A 21,598-nucleotide genomic window follows, 5' to 3' on the forward strand; every position below is an offset into this window, starting at 1 on the left:
TTATGACACAAAGTACTTTCATACTCTTTGCTTCCTTTCCTAGGAATCGTTTTCAGTCATGGAGAGAGGTGGAAGCAAATGCGGAGGTTCTCCCTTATGACCCTGCGGAACTTTGGAATGGGGAAGAGAAGCATTGAGGAGAGAGTCCAGGAGGAAGCCCGATACCTTGTGGAGGAGCTCAGGCAAACAGAGGGTGAAACTCACTGATTGTCCCTTTGGGAGCAAGGAGGTTCCTATACACACTACCTTACATACTCCCCCTTTGGGAGTCACTCTGTGGCCGAGGGAGTTATCTAGGAGAAAAGGGGTAGGCAGAAAATGATCTTCAAAACTGTTAGTCAGGACCCTGGAATCCTTTTGTGTTGATTCATTTCCCAGCTTGAGCACTTACTAGTGTGTAAATTTGGACAAGTTACTTAGCTTCTCTAAGACACATTTTCCTCATATAAAAAGTGAAGCTAAAAATCAAACCTCAGAATGAGTATTAAATAATATATACGTAAAACATTTACATAGTGCCCAAACCAGGACCCACTGCACTGAGTTGATTCTGACTCATAGTGACACTACAGGACGAAAGTAGAACGGCCCCATAGGGTTTCCAAGGCTGTAATCTTTACAGAAGCCAACTGCCACAGCTTTCTCTCGTAGGACGGCTAATGGGGTCAAACTGCCAACCTTTCAGTTAGCAGCTGAGTGCTTAACCACTGTACCACCCAGGCCCCTTACACAGTGCCCAGCATGCAGTAAATACTTCATAATATTACTTGTTGCTATTATTAGATTGTGGAGTCCCTGGGTAGTGTAAATTGTTAACACATTTCAGCTGCTAACTGAAAAGTTGGAGGTTAGACTCCACCTAGAGGCACCTTGGAAGACAGGCTTGGCAGTCTACTTCTAAAAAGCCAGTCATTGAAACCCTGTGGATCACAGTTCTACTCCGACACACATGGGGTCGCCATGAGTCAGAATCAACTTGACAGCAGTTGGTACTGGTTAGTATGAGATCATAGTATTCATATAATATTATTAAAAAAATAATATTATAGTGTATGTTATTAGTAGTGTAATACTATATAGCAATAAACTATATGTATTAATCCGAGCAGGAGAGAAGCCTAGTTCTTGAAGTTATAATGCAGGATGATTAAATTTCTAAATGTCAGAGTTATTCTTTTCTTACATCAGCTCAGCCCTTTGACCCCACCTTCGTCCTTTCCTGTGCTCCTTGCAACACGATCTGCTCCATCCTCTTCAGTGAGCGTTTCCAGTATACTAATGAGAAATTCCTCTACCTGATGAACTTGTTAAATGAAAATTTTAGACAGATAAACTCTCCATGGAGCCAGGTAAGACTAAGACTGTATCTGCATTCGTGTTTGATCTCGCTGATCCAGTTACTGGTAGTCCTCACGGTAAAGGGTTATCAGCTCCTGACTCACTCCATGGACAAAGTGCCAACATGAGCACTGCTACTTTCTCTCCATGTATGTTGAATAAATGAGTGCAATGTCACTTAACCCAGCATCTATGGAAGGTTGCCCTCTGCTTCCCTCCATGGGTTTACTCCTCCACAGAAGGCAGAACACTCTGTTACCTGTGTTTCTTTTAAGGCACCTACGCATATTTTCTCCCTTTATGACTAGGGTTGGCCAAAGGTGGAATGAGCAAGCAGATGGGAAAGAGCTACTTTCCTGTGTGTGATGGTCATGTTCCCCTCTCTTCTGCTTGGAAGCTGGGGAAGGGATGCTGCCTGGCCAGATAACACAGAGGGTCAGGCATTTCATTCATAAACACTGGTTTCTTTTCACAAACTGAATTTCTTGGATTTTTTTTTTTCCATTTTTAGATGTACAATCTCTGGCCAAGACTCATAAAACACCTCCCTGGACAGCACAGAGCATTCTCAAAAAGGTCTAAAGATCTTAAGTATTTTATACTGGAAAAAGTGAAGGAGCATCAGGAGTCTCTGGATCATAATAGCGCTCGGGACTACATTGATTGTTTCCTCAGCAAGATGGAAGAGGTACTACACTGAAAAAATAAAAAAAAAACCAAACTCATTGCCTTTGAGTTGATTCAGACTCATAGCGACCCTTCAGGACCAAGTGGAACTGTCCCATAAGGTTTCCAAGGAGCGTCTGGTGAATTCAAACTGCCATCCTTTTGGATAGCAGCCAAGCTCTTAACCACTACGTTACCAGGGTTTCCAGGAGGTACTATAGACAGTGTCTTTCCCTAATACTGTATTTTATAATTCCATGGAAGTACATGAAAGCCTAATCATACCATGTAGGTAATTCTTGATATTTTGATACATTACAGCAGTAGTTAAGTGCTGCGGCTGCTAACCAAAAGGTCGGCAGTTCAAATCCACCGTGCGCTCCTTGAAAACTCTATGGGGCAGTTTTACTCTGTTCTGTCGGGTCGCTATGCGTTGGAATCAACTTGACTGCAACAGGTTTAACAACCATGGAGAACACTGTTCTTTTTTTTAAAAAAATAGTTTTTATCGTACTTTAAGTGAAAGTTTACAAATCAAGTCAGTCTCTCACACAAAAACCCATACACACCTTGCTACACACTCCCAATTACTCTCCCCCTAATGAGACAGCCTGCTCTCTCCCTCCGCTCTCTCTTTTTGTGTCCTTTTCGCCAGCTTCTAACCACCCGCCTACCCTCTCATCTCCCCTCCAGGCAGGAGATGCCAACATAGTCTCAAGTGTCCACCTGATCCAAGAAGCTCACTCCTCACCAGCATCCCTCTCCAACCCATTGTCCAGTCCAATCCATGTCTGAAGAGTTGGCTTCGGGAATGGTTCCTGTCCTGGGGCAACAGAAGGTCTGGGGGCTATAACCACCGAGGTCCTTCCGGTCTCAGTCAGACCATTAAGTCTGGTCTTATGAGAATTTGGGGCCTGCATCCCACTGCTCTCCTGCTCCCTCAGGGGTTCTCCGTTGTGTTCCCTGTCAGGGCAGTCATTGGTTGTAGCAGGGCACCATCTAGTTCTTCTGGTCTCAGGATGATGTAGTCTCTGGTTCATGTGGCCCTTTCTGTCCCTTGGGGTCGTAATCGCCTTGTGTCCTTGGTGTTCTTCATTCTCTTTTGATCCAGGTGGGTTGAGACCAATTGCAGCATCTTAGATGGCTGCTTGCTAGCGTTTAAGACCCCAGACGCCACTCTTCAAAGTGGGATGCAGAGTGTTTTCTTAATAGATTTTATTATGCCAATTGACTTAGATGTCCCCTGAAACCATGGTCCCCAGACCCCTGCCCCTGCTATGCTGGCCTTCGAAGCATTCAGTTTATTCAGGAAACTGCTTTGCTTTTGGTTTAGTCCAATTGTGCTGGCCTCCCCTGTACTGTGTGCTGTCTTTCCCTTCACCTAAAGTAGTTCTTACCTACTATCTAATTAGCAAGTACCCCTCTCCCACCCCCCCCTTCTCGTAACCACCAAAGAACGTTTTCTTCTCAGTTTAAACTGTTTCTCAAGTCCTTATAATAGTGGTCTTATACAATATCTGTCCTTTTGCAACTGACTGATTTCACTCAGCATGATGCCTTCCAGGTTGGAGGACACTGTTCTTGTTAATGATGTTGTTACTGTTGGTTGCTGTCAGGTCGGCTCCGACTCGTGGCAACCTTGCATATAGCAGGACAAAGTGTTGCCTGGCCCTACGCCGTCTTAGTGATTGCTGGAATGTTTGAGTGCATTGTTGTGGCTATTGTGTCAGTCCATCTCATTTTATTTTCACTGACCCTCTACTTTACCAAACATAATGTCCTTTTTTAGTGTTTGTTTTTTCCTGCTAACATGTCCAAAGTAAGTAAGGTGAAGTCTCTTTAACTCATGTGCCCATTAACTCTACCATCATCAGGAGAAAAACAACCCGGAGTCTGAGTTTGATATGGAGAACTTGGTCACCTGTGCATCTAATTTGTTTGCGGCGGGAACAGAGACACTCAGTAACACCCTGAGATTCGGACTCCTGCTCCTGATGAAACACCCTGAAGTGGAAGGTACAGCAAATATCCTATCAACAAAAGGAAAGATGAGATCAGGGCATTGGAGGAGGGTGGGGAGACGCTGCAGTCAGTGACTGCTTCACTTTCTCTGGGCTGCTCTGAGCACCGTGCGAAGGGCCATTCCTTGTGGCTTTGCTTTTGTAGATGAGAATCATGACCAATGATGCTGAAAAGAAAGAGGAGCCTTGTGAGAACTCAAAGGATTTATTTCAGCTTAAAAACAGAGGGGAGTATCTGAATCCCAAATCCTTGTATATGAGATACAATGCCAGAGAATAACAAAAAAAGCCCCACTGCCCTTGAGTCAATTCTGACTCATAAAATAGCAACCCTATCATTAGATGAGGGATACATGGGTTCCCATGATGAATTCTCATCCTGGACCTGACTCTGTGACTGCAAACAAGTTATTTTATCTTGTTAAAGCAAGCCTCTATTTTCCCGTCTTGAAAATGGAGCAAACTCCCCAAAGGAGATTTCTAGCTCCAAAATAATTTGAAATTCAAATATGAAATTGTATTAGCTGGATTTTCTCAAGCATACTCTCAGAGCACAGGCCTTAGGAAGCAGGTGTTTGTTTATATTGCTCAACAATATGGTATTTTCCAGTCCCATGAAATGTGTAGGAGGGCATGTAAAGCTGACAAAGAGAATACCCCTACTAGAAAAAAAAAAAAATTTTTTTTTTTTTTTTTTTTACTAGAGTGTGGGTTAAACATTTGCTCTGTACAGATGCTTTGCCAAGAACTGTGGGGTAGCCATAACCCCTGCCACACAGGTCCTCTCCTCACCTATACAAGAGAACAAACCTATTAAGGCAGAAGGCTGAGGGTGTACTCGATCCTGGACTTTATGTTTCTTGCAGCAAAGTCCCTTGCAATAAAGTCCCTTTGTTGGCCTGTGATGTAGCACTGGTGGCATAGTGGTTAAGAGCTCAGGCTGCTAACCAAAAGGTCGGCAGTTCAACTCCACCAGCCACTCCTTGGAAACCCTATGAGGCAGTTCTACACTGTCCTGTAGGGTTGCTATGAGTCAGAATCGACTCAGTGACATACAACATTGGCCTATGACAGCAAACTAAACAATAGAATTCCATCAAGAGCAAAGCAATGAGCTGCTTAGCACCTGTCTTTGGCCTCTGGAACTCTTCTCTAGGCCACTTTCTGTCACACATTGCAAGCATTTCCAGGTCTCCAAGGAACATATCCCTGAGTAGCACTTATGATTATGTCTCTGCAGCCAAAGTTCATGAAGAAATTGACAGTGTGATTGGACGCAACCAAAGCCCATGCATGAAGGACAAGATGAAGTTACCCTATACAGAGGCTGTGTTGCATGAGATACAAAGATTCATCAACCTCCTTCCTTCTAACTTGCCCCATGCTGTGATCCGGGACACAAAATTCAGACAATTCGTCATCCCCAAGGTCAGACATGTCTGGGAAAGCTGACTGGGATAGTAGGGGCACCATGGCACCTCAAGGAGTATGTGAGAGGGCTTATCACGTCTGTTGCAGGAAGAGAGGCAGTTGAGAGTCGCAGAAAGAGCATAGGCCAGAGTCACATAACCTGGTTTTGAAATCTGTCACTGTGATATAGTGAGCCCTCAGGGCAGTCCATTAGCTTTGGTTTTTTTTTTTTTACTGCCTCCCTAGAATGGAGGAGGAGGCCTGGTGGTACAGTGGTTAAGAGCTGAGGCTGCTAACCAGAAGATCAGCAGTTCAAATCCTCCAGCCACTCCTTGGAAACCCTATGGGTCAGTTCTACTCTGTCCTGTGGGGTCACTATGAGTTGGAATCGACTCGACGGCACACAACAAGAACCACAACAGAATGGAGGAGGCTGTCCTAGGGCTTCCAAGGCCCCTTACCACTCTTATATCAAATGTATTAAGTGAGCAGTGATTTTGATTAATAAGGATATCTCTGGAACTGAAATCTGATTTTTTCATGATGGATTTAAAAAAAAGGGGGGGGGAAGGATGGGAAATGTGCCTGCAGCTTGAGCCAAGTCTCACTCTCCTTTAATTCAAATTATCTCCCGTCAGGACCTCATACAGATTTGAGATATTGCTGCCCCTAACATTTAACATGTCTAGAGCACTTAGTGTTCATCAAAATATTTTCATGCATACTGGGGATGTAGTCAGTCTTGTGTAGTGATTAATGGCTTGAGTATTACATTTAAACAGTTCCAGAGGATAGAAGAGGAAAAAAAGATGCCAAAACTGACTGAAATACTACAAAACAGAAATGACACGCTAATCTTGCAAATGTCAGTGTAGACGTCTATTAACACATAAGACCTAGCATCACATTAAAAAAATATTATTCCACCCTGTCAGGAGCAAGGGATAATGAAGAAAGCTAAAGACACAAGCCAGGGAGCCCTGGTGGTACAATGGTTAAAGAGCTTGGCTGCTAACCAAAACGTCAGCAGTTCAAATCCACCAGCTGCTCCTTGGGAACCCTAAGGGGCAGTTCTACTCTGTCCTTCAGGGTCACTATGAGTCAGAATTGACTTGACAGGAACAGATTTGGGGTTGTTTTTTGGAAAACCTGGTGGTGTAGTGGTTAAGTACTACGGCTGCTAACCAAAAAGTCAGCAGTTCGAATCCACCAGGCGCTCCTTGGAAACTCTATGGAGCAGTTCTACTCTGTCCTGTAGGTCGCTATGAGTCGGAATCGACTCGACGGCAACAGGTTTGGGTTTTTTTTGGTTTAAAGACACAAGGAAAAGATCAGTCCAAAGGACTAGTGGACCACAGCTGCCACAGCCTTCACCAGACTGAGTCCATTACAACTAGATGTTGCCCGGCTACCACTGCCAACTGCTCTGATGGGGATCACAATAGAAGGTCCCCTACAGAGCTGGAGAAGAATGTAGAACAAAATTCTAACTCTCCAAAAAAGAGCAGATTTATTGGCCTGACAGACACTAGAGAAACTCCGAGAGCATTGCCCTTGGACACCTTTTAGCTCAGTAATGAAGTCACTCCTGAGGTTCACCCTTCAGCCAAGGATTAGAAAGGCCCATAAAACAAAATGAGACTAAAGAGGCACAGCATCCCAGGGACAAGGACTAGAAGGCAGGAAGGAAAGGAAAGCTGGTAATAGGGAACCCAAGGTGAGAAGGGAGAGTGTTGACATGTTGTGGGGTTGGTAAACAATGTCACAAAACAATATCTGTACTAACTGTTTAATGAGAAGCTAGTTTGTTCTGTAAACCTTCATCTAAAGTACAATAATAAAAAAAACTGTTCCATTAACATATGAATATTATATCAGCAACACAAGAAAGGTTCGACATCAGGAGTTCCACTTTAAGAAAATTAATCATATAAATAGAATTTAGGAGAAGAATCACATGACAATATCATTCCACTACGCATCTATTGTTTGTCGTGCTGTGGTGGCTTGTGTGCTGCTGAGATACTGGAAGCTTTGCCACCATTATTTCAAATACCAGCAGAGTCACGGTTGATGGACAGGTTTCAGCAGAGCTAACAGACTAAGACAAACTAGGAAGAAGGACCTGGCACTTCTGAAAAATTGGCTAGTGAAAACCTTATGAACAGGGGAACATTGATGTAATGCCAGAAGATGAGCCCCTCTGGTTGGAAGGCACTCAAAATATGAATGGGGAAGAGCTACCTCCTCAAAGTAGAGATGACCTTAATGACGTGGGTGGGTCAAGGTTTCTGGACCTTCACTTGCTGATGTGACATAACTGAAAATGAGAAGAAACAGCTGCAAACATCCATTAATAATCAGGATGTGGAATGTAAGAAGTATGAATCTAGGAAAACTGAATGAAATGAAACACATAAAGATCGATATCCTAGGCATTAGTGAGCTGAAGTGGACTAGTATTGGCCATTTTGATTCAGACAATCATATGGTCTACCATGCTAGGAATGACAAATTGACAATGAATGGCATAGCATTCATCTTCAAAAAAAACATTTCAAGATCTACCCTGAAGTACAAATGCTGTCAGTGATAATGGTAATATCCATATGCCTACAAGGAAGACCAGTTAATAGGACTATTATTCAAATTTACTCACGAACTATTAATGCCAAAGATGAGGAAATCGAAGGCTTTTACTGACTTCTGCAGTCTGAAATTGATCAAACATGCAATCAAGACGCATTGATAGTTACTGGTGATTGGAATGTAAAAGTTGGAAATGAAGAAGAATCGGTAGTTAGAAAATATGGCCTTGGTGATGGAAATGATGCCAGAGATCGCATGATAGAATTTTGCAAAACCAATGACTTACTCACTGCAAATACTTTTTTTCAACAACATAAATGGCAATTGTACACATGGACCTAACCAGATGAAAAACACAGGAATGAAATAGACTACCTCTGTGAAAAGAGATGATGGAAAAGCTCAGTATCATTAATCAGAACAAGGCCAGTGGCTGTCTGTGGGACAGACCATCAATTGCTCATATGTAAGTTCAAGTCGAAGCTGAAGAAAATTAAAACAAGTCCATGACAGCCTGACCACACATATTGTGGGAAGACATCAAGGACATCATATCTGAAGAAAGCAAAAGGTCACTAAAAAAAACAGAAAAGAAAGAAAAGACCAAAACAGGTGTCAGAAGAGACCCTGAAGCTTGCTCTTGAACATAGAGTAGTTAAAGAGAATGGAAGAAATGACGAAGTAAAAGAGCTGAACAGAAGATTTCAAAGGGCAGCTCAAGAAGACAAAGTCAAATATTATAATGAAATGTGCAAAGACCTGGAGTTAGAAAACCAAAAGGGAAGAACACACTCAGCATTTCTAAAGCTAAAAGAACTGAAGAAAAAATTCAAGACTCCAGTTGCAATTTTGAAGAAGTCTATGGGCAAAATATTGAATGACACAAGAACAATCAAAAGCAGATAGAAGGAATGCACGGAGTCACTGTACCGAAAAGAATTGGTTGATGTTCAGCCATTTCAGGAGGTTGCATATGGTCAACTGTATTGAAGGAAGAAGTCCAAGCTGCACTGAAGGCATTGGCAAAGAACAATATTCCGGGAGTGGACAGAATACCAACTGAGATGTTTCAACAAATGGATGCAGTTCTGTAAGTCCTCACTCATCTATGCCAAGAAATTTGGAAGACCGCTGCCTGGCCAACTGACTGGAAGAGATCCATATTTATGCCTATTCCAAAGAAAGACGATCCAACAGAATGCAGATATTATCGAACAATGTTATTAATATCACACACAAGTAAAATTTTGCTGGAGATTATTCAAAAGCAGTTGCAACAAAACATCAACAGAGAACTGCCAGAAATTCAAACGGGATTCAGAAGAGGACATGGAATGAGGGTATCATTGCTGATGCCACATGGATCTTGGCTGAAAGCAGAGAATACCAGAAAGATGTTTACCTGTGTTTTATTGACTATGCAAAGGCATTCAACTGTGTGGATCATAACAAATTATGGATAACATTTCAAAGAATGGGAATTCCAGAACACTTAATTGTGCTCATGAGGAACATGTACATAGACCAAGAGGCAGTCATTCGAACAGAGGAAGGGGGATAGTACATGGTTTAAAATCAGAAAAGGTATGTGTCAGGGTTGTATCATTTCACCATACTTATTCAACCTGTATGCTAACCAAAGAGTCCAAGAACCTGGACTATATGAAGAAGAACGTGGCATCAGGATTAGAGGGACTCATTAACAACCTATGATATGCAAATGACACAACCTTGCTTGCCAAAAGTGAAGAACAAGGACTTGAAGCATTTACTGCTGAAGATCAGAGACCACAGCCTTCAGTGTGGATTACACCTCAACATAAAGAAAACAAAAATCCTCACAATTGGACCAATAAGCAACATAATGATAAATGGAGAAAAGTTGAAGTTGTCAAGGATTTCATTGTACTTAGACTCACAGTCAATGCCCATGGAAGCAGCAATCAAGAAATCAAAAATGACACATTGCGTTGGGCAAATTTGCTGCAAGAGATCTTTTTAATGTGTTAAAAAGCAAACATGCCCTTTAAAGGCTAAAGTGCATCTGACCCAACCATGGTGTTTTCATTCACCTCATATGCATGTGAAACCTGGGAAGGAATAAGGAAGATCGAAGAAGAATTTATAACTTTGAATTAGGGTGTTGGTGAAGAATATTGAATATACAGTGGACTGCCAGAAGAACGAACAAATAGGTCTTGGAAGAAGTACAGTCAGAATGCTCCTTAGAAGCGAGGATGATGAGACCTCATCTTACTTACTTTGGACATGTTATCAGGAGGGACCAGTCCCTGGAGAAGGACATCATACTTGGTAAAGTACAGGGTCAGCAAAAAAGAGGAAGACCCTCAATGAGATAGATCAGTGGCTGCAACAATGGGCTCAAGCATAACAATGATCATGAGGATGGTGCAGGACCGGGCAGTTCTGTTGTGTATAGGGTCACTATAAGTCAGAAGCGACTCCATGGCACCTAACAACAAAACCAGTTACCCTCGAGTCCATCCCAACTCATTTCGACCCTATGTATGTCAGATTATAACTGTGCTGCGTGGAATTTTCAGTGACTGATTTTTCAGAAGTAGAGCACCAGCTCTTTTTTCTGAGGTACCTCCGGTTAGACTCAAGCTTCAACCTTTTGGTTAGCAGCGGAGTGCATTAACCATTTTCACCACACTGGGACTCTGGATTGTTTAATAGATGTTGCCAAACTCATAGTGAAGTTGGAAAAATAGTACAGTAAAACCTGGGAAAGCTGGAACCTGCGTAAGGCAGAAACCTGTCAGAGAAGGAAATCTCAAGTTTTCCTTTCCACTAAAATGAGTAATAGAAAAGTGGTCAGACTGTACCCTGTCAAAAGTGCAAAACTTATGAGACCCGGAAAAACCAGGCAGTGCCTTTGAGTTCGAGCTCTCACAAGTTTCTCAGTAATAATAGATCCCTACCTCACACCTTACATGAAAATTTATTCTTGGTGGCTCAAATATGTACACATTGAATATTAAACTGTAAATGTACAGTAAAGAGCAATAATTCTTTTGAGACTTTCAGAGAACGAAAGACTTCCTGACATTGACAAAAGAAAAGTGAAACAAGAGACCATATATTTAAAAATGGAAAAATTTGACTACATGAAAATAAGAAAAATCTGGCTAGAAAAAGAAACAAAGTCCAAAGACAAATGGTAAATTGAGGGAAAATTTTGCACAGTCCACAAGAGCACAGGATCAATTGCTGAAAAATAAAATCAGCTCCTACAATCAATATGAACAGAACCCAAAAATCGACATAGAAAGTGCAAAGGACACAAAATTAAAACTTGAGTGAAAGTAATTACAAACAGCTTTTAAATGTGTGGAAATACGTTCAGCAAAATAAAATATATTCAAAGTAAAAGTTACAGAAGGCATTTTTTACTTATCATAATATGTTCGCAGGATGTAAAAAAACTATATATCCTTTTTAAAAAAAATTTTGTGTGCTTTAGGTGAAAGTTTACAGCTCAAGTTAATTTCTCTCTCATCCAAAAATTTATACACACATTGTTATGTGACCCTAGTTGCAATCCCTACAATGTGACAGCACACTCCCCCTTTCCACCCCAGGTTTCCCCTATCCACTCAACCAGCTCCTATCCTTTCTGCTCTCCCATCGTGCTTCCAGACTGAAGCCACCCATTTAGACTCCTGTATCTACTTGAAAAATGAAATAGAATGCATAAACATCGATATCCTAGGCATTAGTGAGCTAAAATGCACTGGTATTGGCCATTTTGAATCGGACAATCATATAGTCTACTATGCTGGGAATAACAGCTTGAAAAGGAATGGCGTTGCATTCAACGTCAAAAAGAACATTTCAAGACCTATCCTGAAGTACAACGCTGTCAGTGATAGGATGATATCCATATGCCTACAAGGAAGACCAGTTAATATGACTATTATTCAAATTTACCCACCAACCACTAGGACCAAAGATGAAGAAATAGAAGATTTTTATCAGCTGCTGCAGTTTGAAATTGATCAAACATGCAATCAAGATGCACTGATAATTACTGGCTATTGGAATGCGAAAGTTGGAAACAAAGAAGAAGGATCAGTAGTTGGAAAATATGGCCTTGGTGATAGAAACAATACTGGAGATCGAATGAGAGAATTTTGCAAGACCAACGACTTCTTCATTGCAAATACCTTCTTTCACCAAGATAAACGGCAACTATACACTTGGACCTCGCCAGATGGAACACACAGAAATCAAATTGATGACATCTGTGGAAAGAGGCGATGGAAAATCTCAATATCATCAGTCAGAACAAGGCCAGGGTCTAACTGTGGAACAGACCATCAGTTGCTCATAGGCAAGTTCAAGCTGAAACTAAAGAAAATCAGAGCAAGTCCACGAGAGCCAAAATATGACCTTGACTACATCCCACCTGAATTTAGAGACCATCTGAAGAACAGATTTGACACATTGAACACTAGTGACCAAAGACCAGACGAGTTGTGGAATGACATCATACATGAAGAAAGCAAGAGGTCATGGAAAAGACAGGAAAGAAAGAAAAGACCAAGATGGATGTCAAAGGAGACTCTGAAACTTGCTCTCGAACGTCGAGCAGGTAAAGCAAAAGGAAGAATTGATGAAGTAAATGAACTGAACAGAAGATTTCAAAGGGCGTCTTGAGAAAACAAAGTATTATAATGACACGTGCAAAGAGCTGGAGATGGAAAACCAAAAGGGAAGAACACTCTTGGCGTTTTTCGAGCTGAAAGAACTGAAGAAAAAATTCAAGCCTCGAGATGCAGTAGTGAAGGATTCTACAGGGAAAATATTAAACAACATGGGAAGCATCAAAAAAGATGGAAGGAGAGATGGAGGGGGCCAAGATGGCTGACTAGGTAGACGCTACCTCGGATCCCTCTTGCAACAAAGACTCAGAAAAACAAGTGAATCAATCACATACATGACAATCTACGAACCCTGACCAACAAACACAGATTTAAAGAGTTGACCTGAGTAACAGAGACCAAGAACGAACAACTACAGGGAAGCAGCGACTGTTTTCGGAGCCTGGAGCCAGTGTCCCAGTCAGGAAACCTTGGCGCGGGGCTTTGGATTGGGTGCAGGAGAGCTGAGCACTGCATCCTGTGATGGCGCAAACACGAGGCGCAGCCCTACCCCCCTGAACTGACCTCGGGAGGGGGTCCAGCCTGTCCGCACGGGTGGCGCAGCGACACGGCTAGCAGGAGAAGTCGCCGGGAGGCAGCGACTGGTTTTGGAGTCTGGAGTGCAGCGTCCCAGCTGGGGAACCTTGGCACCAGGCTTTGGACTGGGTGCAGGGAAGCTGAGCACAACATCCTATGACGATGCAAACACGGGGCACAGCCCAAGCCCCCTGAACTGACGGGGGGGCCCAGCCGATCCGTGCAGGTGGCGTGGCGACGTGGCTGGTGGGAGGAGAAGTCACCAGGAGGCTGTGACTGTTTTTGGAGCCGGGAGTGCAGTGTCCCAGCCGGGGAACCTTGGTACTGGGCTTTGGAATGGCAGCCAAGGAACTAAGCACGGCTTCTGAGACAGCGCAAGCACGGGACTCGGGCCTGACCCTCGGGAGCAGTCTCTACCCAGCCAGCACACACAGGCAACGCGCCCCTCAGGAATCTCAGATAAAACAGTCATCCCAAGCAAGATAAGTAACTTTGTCTATATTCCGGGGTGCTACTCTCTCCTGTTTTTCTGAACCCTCCCTTCCCCTTCCCAGGCAGCTTCATTAACATTGGAATTTCCTGAGCCAGAGAGAGAACTGCTCCGTGGTTTTTCTTTTCCTTTTTTTTTTTTTTTTTGGTCTTTTCCTAACCCATTCTTCTGGCCTGAGAGAAGCAACCACAAAAAACCCAGGGACAAGAAATCCTTCCCTAATTGGACTAAAAACACAGAACCAGCTCCAGCCAAGCATATGTGATCCACAGTCTCAGGCTTTCATCCCTACAGAGAACAAGGTGGCTATTATAATGCAAAGGTATTTCTGATAGGGATCTCACTGCATTTGTTTTAGCGGATTTACTGGAAAGACAAGTTTCCCAGGTCTGATATCTCTGCGTATTCAACAGAGCCCTCACTGACCCACAACAGGGAACTGAGGGCTGAAGCTCCCCCCAAACCACCTAGCCTCCTGCCTTAGGCGTCTAAGGAGGGTGTCACCTACCAATCTGTAGAGGTACTTGCATTGGGGGCCTAAGGTACAGCTGCAGAGCCCACCCACCAAGATGCTTTAGGAATAGAGACACACCTACCTCACTGACACTTGGGGGAAGCCTGTCAGCATCCTGCCCCCCCTGGAGTGTGAACCCCAGCTGCTACTAGAATCTGGTACACACCAACTATCACCACTACTTCTCAAGGTGGATAGGTAACAGTGTGCATCACACACTTGATGACCCAAAATCAGATTCTACTCAAGAATAGTGAATGGACTCAGGCATATATATCTGGCAACAGCCCAAACCAGCTGGTAATAGGTCATAAGTGACTCAAGGGCTACAAAAATCAAGACAGCACAATCTAGTAGCCCACCTACATATACTGAAAGAAAACAAAACAAGATAAGACTCAGTGAGCAAATATAGAATAAATCACTACAATATCTTAGTGATGGCTCGGAGACAGCAGTCGATATCAAACCACATAAAGAAGCAGACCATGACTGCTTCTACAACCCCCCAAACTAAAGAATCAAAATCTTTCCCAAATGAAGATACGATCCTGGAATTACCAGACGCAGAATACAAAAAACTAATTTACAGAATGCTTCAAGACATCAGGGATGACCTCAGAAATGAAATAAGGCAATCTACAGAAAAAGCCAAGGAACACACTGATAAAGGAGTAGAAGAACTAAAAAAGATTATTCGAGAACATAGTGGAAAAATTAATAAGTTGCAAGAATCCATAGAGAGACAACATTCAGAAATCCAAAAGATTAACAATAAAATTACAGAATTAGACAATGCAATAGGAAGTCAGAGGAGCAGACTCGAGCAATTAGAATGCAGACTGGGAAATCTGGAGGACCAGGGAATTAACACCAATATAGCTGAAAAAAAATCAGGTAAAAGAATTAAAAAAAATGAAGAAACCATAAGAATCATGTGGGACTCTATCAAGAAGGATAACTTGCATGTGATTGGAGTCCCAGAACAGGGAGGAATAATAGAAAACACAGAGAGAATAGTTGAAGATCTGCTGGCAGAAAACTTCCCTAACATCATGAAAGACGAAAGGATATCTATCCAAGATGCTCATCAAACCCCATTTAAGATTGATCCAAAAAGAAAAACACCAAGACATATTATCATCAAACTTGCCAAAACCAAAGATAAACAGAAAATTTTAAAAGCAGCCAGGGATAAAAGAAAGGTCTCCTACAAGGGAGAATCAATAAGAATAAGTTCAGACTACTCAGCAGAAACCATGCAGGCAAGAAGGCAGTGGGATGACATATACAGAGCACTGAAGGAGAAAAACTGCCAGCCAAGGATCATATATCCAGCAAAACTCTCTCTGAAATATGAAGGTGAAATTAAGATATTTACAGATAAACACAAGCTTAGAGAATTTGCAAAAACCAAACCAAAGCTACAAGAAATACTAAAGGAAATTGGTCAGAAAACCAATAATATCAGATACCAGCACAACACAAGGTCACAGAACAGAACATCCTGATATCAACTCAAATAGGGAAATCACAAAAACAAATTAAGATTAATTAAAAAAAACTCTCAAAACAGGGAATCATTGAAGTCAATATGTAAAAGATCACAATAATCAAAAAGAGGGACTAAATACAGGTGGCATAGAACTGCCATATGGAGAGGGATACAAGGCGATATAGGACAATACAAGTTAGGTTTTTACTTAGAAAAATAGGGGTAAATATTAAGGTAACCACAAAGAGGTATAACAACTCCATAACTCAAAATAAAAACCAAGAAAAACGTTAACGACTCAGCAAACATAAAGTCAAATACTATGAAAATGAGGAACATACAATTTACAAAGAAAAACACCTTAGCACAAAAAAGTAAGTGGAAAAATGAAATTGTCAACAACACACATAAAAAGGCATCAAAATGACAACAATAAACACATACTTATCTATAATTACGCTGAATGTAAACGGACTAAACGAACCAATAAAGAGACAGAGAGTCTCAGACTGGATAAAGAAACGTGATCCGTCTATATGCTGCCTACAAGAGACACACCTCAGACTTAGAGACACAAACAAACTAAAACTCAAAGGATGGAAAAAAATATATCAAGCAAACAAGAAGCAAAAAAGAGCAGGAGTAGCAATATTAATTTCTGACAAAATAGACTTTAAAGTTAAATCCACCACAAAGGATAAAGAAGGACACTACATAATGATAAAAGGGACAATTGACCAGGAAGATATAACCATATTAAATATTTATGCACCCAATGACAGGGCTGCAAGACACATAAATCAAATTTTAGCAGAACTGAAAAGTGAGATAGACACCTCCACAATTACAGTAGGAGACTTCAACACACCACTTTCGGAGAAGGACAGGACATCAGTAAGCTCAATAGAGACACGGAAGACCTAATTACTACAGTCAACCAACTTGACCTCATTGACTTATACAGAACTCTCCACCCAACTGCTGCAAAGTATACTTTTTTTTCTAGCACACATGGAACATTCTCTAGAATAGACCACATGTTAGGTCATAAAACAAACCTTTGCAGAATCCAAAACATCAAAATATTACGAAGCATCTTCTCAGACCACAAGGCCATAAAAGTGGAAATCAATAACAGAAAAATTAGGGAAAAGAAATCAAATACTTGGAAACTGAACAATATCCTGCTGAAAAAAGACTGGGTTATAGAAGACATTAAGGAGGGAATAAAGAAATTCATAGAATGCAATGAGAATGAAAATACTTCCTACCAAAACCTCTGGGACACAGCAAAAGCAGTGCTCAGAGGCCAATTTATATCGATAAATGCACACATACAAAAAGAAGAAAGAACCAAAATCAGAGAACTGTCCCTACAACTTGAACAAATAGAAAGTGAGCAAAAAAGAATCCATCAGGCACCAGAAGAAAACAAATAATAAAAATCAGAGCTGAACTAAATAGAGAACAGAAAAACAATTGAAAGAATTAACAAAGCCAAAAGCTGGTTCTTTGAAAAAATTAACAAAATTGATAAACCATTGGCCAGACTGACTAAAGAAATACAGGAAAGGAAACAAATAACCTGAATAAGAAACGAGATGGGCCACATCACCACAGACCCAACTGAAATTAAAAGAATCATATCAGATTATTACGAAAAATTGTACTCTAACAAATTTGCAAACCTAGAAGAAATGGATGAATTCCTGGAAAAACACTACCTACCTAAACTAACACAATCAGAAGTAGAACAACTAAATAGACCCATAACAAAAAAAGAGATTGAAACGGTAATCAAAAAACTCCCAACAAAAAAAAAAAGCCCTGGCCCGGATGGCTTTACTGCAGAGTTCTACCAAACTTTCAGAGAAGAATTAACACCACTACTACTAAAGGTATTTCAAAGCACAGAAAATGACGGAATACTACCTAACTCATTCTATGAAGCCACCATCTCCCTGATACCAAAACCAGGTAAAGACAATATAAAAAAAGAAAATTACAGACCTATATCCCTCATGAACATAGATGCAAAAATCCTCAACAAAATTCTAGCCAATAGAATTCAACAACATATCAAAAAAATCACCCACCATGACCAGGTGGGATTTATACCAGTTATGCAAGGCTGGTTTAATATTAGAAAAACCATTAATGTAATCCACCATATAAATAAAACAAAAGGCAAAAACCACATGAACTTATCAATTGATGCAGAAAAGGCATTTGACAAAGTCCAACACCCATTTATGATAAAAACTCTCACCAAAACATGAATTGAAGGAAAATTTCTCAACATAATAAAGGGCATCTATACAAAGCCAACAGCCAACATCATTCTAAATGGAGAGAGCCTGAAAGCATTTCCCTTAAGAACGGGAACCAGACAAGGATGCCCTTTATCATTGCTCTTATTCAACATTGTGCTAGAGGTCCTAGCCAGAGCAATTAGGCTAGACAAAGAAAAAAAGGGCATCCGGATTGGCAAGGAGGAAGTAAAATTATCTCTATTTGCAGATGACATGATCTTATACACAGAAAACCCTAAGGAATCCTCCAGAAAACTACTGAAACAATAGAAGAGTTCGGCAGAGTCTCAGGTTATAAGATAAACATACAAAAATCACTTGGATTCCTCTACATCAACAAAAAGAACATCGAAGAGGAAATCACCAAATCAATACCATTCACAGTAGCCCCCCAAAAGATAAAATACTTAGGAATAAATCTTACAAAAGATGTAAAAGACCTAGACAAAGAAAACTACAAAGTACTACTACAAGAAACTAAAAAGGACCTACTTAAGTGGAAAAACATACCTTGCTCATGGATAGGAAGATTTAACATAGTAAAAATGTCTCTTCTACCAAAAGCCATCTATACATACAATGCACTTCCGATCCAAATTCCAATGTCATTTTTTAATGTGATGGAGAAACAAATCAGCAACTTCATATGGAAGGGAAAGAAGCCTCGGATAAGTAAAGCATTACTGAAAAAGAAGAAAGTGGGAGGCCTCACGCTACCTGATTTCAGAACCTATTATACAGCCACAGTAGTCAAAACAGCCTGGTACTGGTTCAACAACAGGCACATAGACCAATGGAACAGAATTGAGAACCCAGATATAAATAAATCCATCCACATATGAGCAGCTGATATTTGACAAAGGCCCAGTGTCAGTTAATTGGGGAAAAGATAGTCTTTTTAACAAATGGTGCTGGCATAACTGGATATCCATTTGCAAAAAAATGAAACAGGACCCATACCTCACACCATGCACAAAAACTAACTCCAAGTGGATCAAAGACCTAAACATAAAGACTGAAACAATAAAGATCATGGAAGAAAAAATAGGGACAACGTTAGGAGCCTAATACAAGGCATAAACAGAATACAAAGCATTACCAAAAATGACGAAGAGAAACCAGATAACTGGGAGCTCCTAAAAATCAAACACCTATGCTCATCTAAAGATTTCATCAAAAGAGTAAAAAGACCACCTACAGACTGCGAAAGAATTTTCAGCTATGACATCTCCGACCAGCGCTTGATCTCTAAAATCTATATGATTCTGTCAAAACTCAACCACAAAAAGACAAACAACCTAATCAAAAAGTGGGCAAAGGATATGAACACACACTTCACTAAAGAAGATATTCAGGCAGCTAACAGATACATGAGAAAATGCTCTCAATCATTAGCCATTAGAGAAATGCAAATTAAAACTACGATGAGATTCCATCTCACTCCAACAAGTCTGGCATTAATCCAAAAAACACAAAATAATAAATGTTGGAGAGGCTGTGGAGAGATTGGAACTCTTATACACTGCTGGTGGGAATGTAAAATGGTACAACCACTTTGGAAATCTATCTGGCGTTATCTTAAACAGTTAGAAATAGAACTACCATAACCCAGAAATCCCACTCCTCGGAATATACCCTAGAGAAATAAGGGCCTTCACAGGAACAGATATATGCACACCCATGTTTATTGCAGCACTGTTTACAATAGCAAAAAGCTGGAAGCAACCAAGGTGTCCATCAACAGATGAATGGTTAAATAAATTGTGGTATATTCACACAATGGAATACTACGCATCAATAAAGAACAGTGACGAATCTGTGAAACATTTCATAACATGGAGGAACCTGGAAGGCATCATGCTGAGCGAAATCAGTCAGAGGCAAAAGGACAAATATTGTATAAGACCACTATTATAAGATCTTGAGAAATAGTATAAACTGAGAAGAACACATACTTTTGTGGTTACGAGGGAGGGAGGGAGGGAGGGAGGGAGGGTGGGAGAGGGTTATTTACTGATTAGTTAGTAGATAAGAACTACTTTAGGTGAAGGGAAGGACAATACTCAATACACAGAAGGTCAGCTCAACTGGACTGGACCAAAAGCAAAGAAGTTTCCGGGATAAACTGAATGCTTCAAAGGTCAGCAGAGCAAGGGCGGGGGGTTGGGGACCATGGTTTAAGGGGACTTCTAAGTCAATTGGCAAAATAATTCTATTATGAAAACATTCTTCATCCCACTTTGAAATGTGGCGTCTGGAGTCTTAAATGCTAACAAGTGGCCATCTAAGATGCATCAATTAGTCTCAACCCACCTGGAGCAAAGGAGAATGAAGAACACGAAGGTCACACGATAACTATGAGCCCAAGAGACAGAAAGGGCCCCATGAACCAGAGACTTACATCATCCTGAGACCAGAAGAACTAGTTGGTGCCCGGCCACAACTGATGACTGCCCTGACAGGGAGCGCAACAGAGAACCCCTGAGGGAGCAGGAGATCAGTGGGATGCATTCCCCAAATTCTCACAAAAAGACCATACTTAATGGTCTGACTGAGACTAGAGGAATCCCAGCAGTCATGGTCCCCAAACCTTCTATTGGCCCAGGACAGGAACCATTCCCGAAGACAACTCATCAGACGTGGAAGGGACTGGACAGTGGATACTAGAGAGATGCTGATGAAGAGTGAGCTATTTGTATCATGTGGACACTTGAGACTGTGTTGGCATCTCCTGTCTGGAGGGGGGATGGGAGGGTAGAGAGGGTTGGAAGCTGGCCAAATTGTCACGAAAGGAGAGACTGGAAGGGCTGACTCATTAGGGGAGAGCAAGTGGGAGTATGGAGTAAGATGTATATAAACTTATATGTGACAGTCTTACTTGATTTGTAAACGTTCGCTTGAAGCTCAATAAAAATTAAAAAAAAAAAGAATGTGTTCAATGTCACAGAATTGTACATGTAGAAACTATTGAACTGGTGTAGGTTTGCTGTGTATATTCTCCACAACAATAAGAAAAAAAAATTTTCAATACAGTAAAAAAAAAAAAAAGATGGAAGGAATACACAGAGTCATTATACCAAAAAGAATTAGTCGATGTTCACCCATTTCAAGAAGTAGCATATGATCAGGAATTGATGGTACTGAAGGAAGAAGTCTAAGCTGCTCTGAAGGCATTGGTGAAAAACAAGGCTCCAGGAATTGATGGAATATCAATTGAGATGTTTCAACAAACAGATGCAGCCCTGGAGGTGCTCATTCGTCTATGCCAAGAAGTGTGGAAGACAGCTTCCTGGCCAACTGACTGGAAGAGATCCATATTTATGCCTATTCCCAAGAAAGGTGATCCAACCAAATGTAGAAATTATAGAATATCATTAATATCACAAGCAAGCAAAATTTTGCTGAAGATCATTCAAAAGCGGCTGCAGCAGTATATTGACAGGGAACTGCCAGACATTCAGGCCGGTTTCAGAAGAGGACGTGGAACCAGGGATATCATTGCTGATGTCAGATGGATCCTGGCTGCAAGCAGAGAATACCAGAAGGATGTTTACCTGTG

At 41.2% G+C, this 21,598-nt stretch overlaps 1 protein-coding gene across 1 annotated transcript in view; it reads left to right on the forward strand.

Annotated features, from left to right (window-relative positions):
• The window catches only part of LOC100666635 (cytochrome P450 2C23-like), a 52,158-nt gene that overhangs the window by 13,671 nt on the left and 16,889 nt on the right, over positions 1-21,598 (forward strand). The window contains exons 3-7 of the mRNA XM_003408978.4: positions 44-193; positions 1,189-1,349; positions 1,850-2,026; positions 3,879-4,020; positions 5,266-5,453. Coding sequence (XP_003409026.2) covers positions 44-193; positions 1,189-1,349; positions 1,850-2,026; positions 3,879-4,020; positions 5,266-5,453 — 818 coding nt within the window. The remainder of the gene's footprint in view (positions 1-43; positions 194-1,188; positions 1,350-1,849; positions 2,027-3,878; positions 4,021-5,265; positions 5,454-21,598) is intronic.

Source organism: Loxodonta africana, chromosome 16 (assembly GCF_030014295.1).
Source record: "Loxodonta africana isolate mLoxAfr1 chromosome 16, mLoxAfr1.hap2, whole genome shotgun sequence".
NCBI lineage: Eukaryota > Metazoa > Chordata > Mammalia > Proboscidea > Elephantidae > Loxodonta > Loxodonta africana.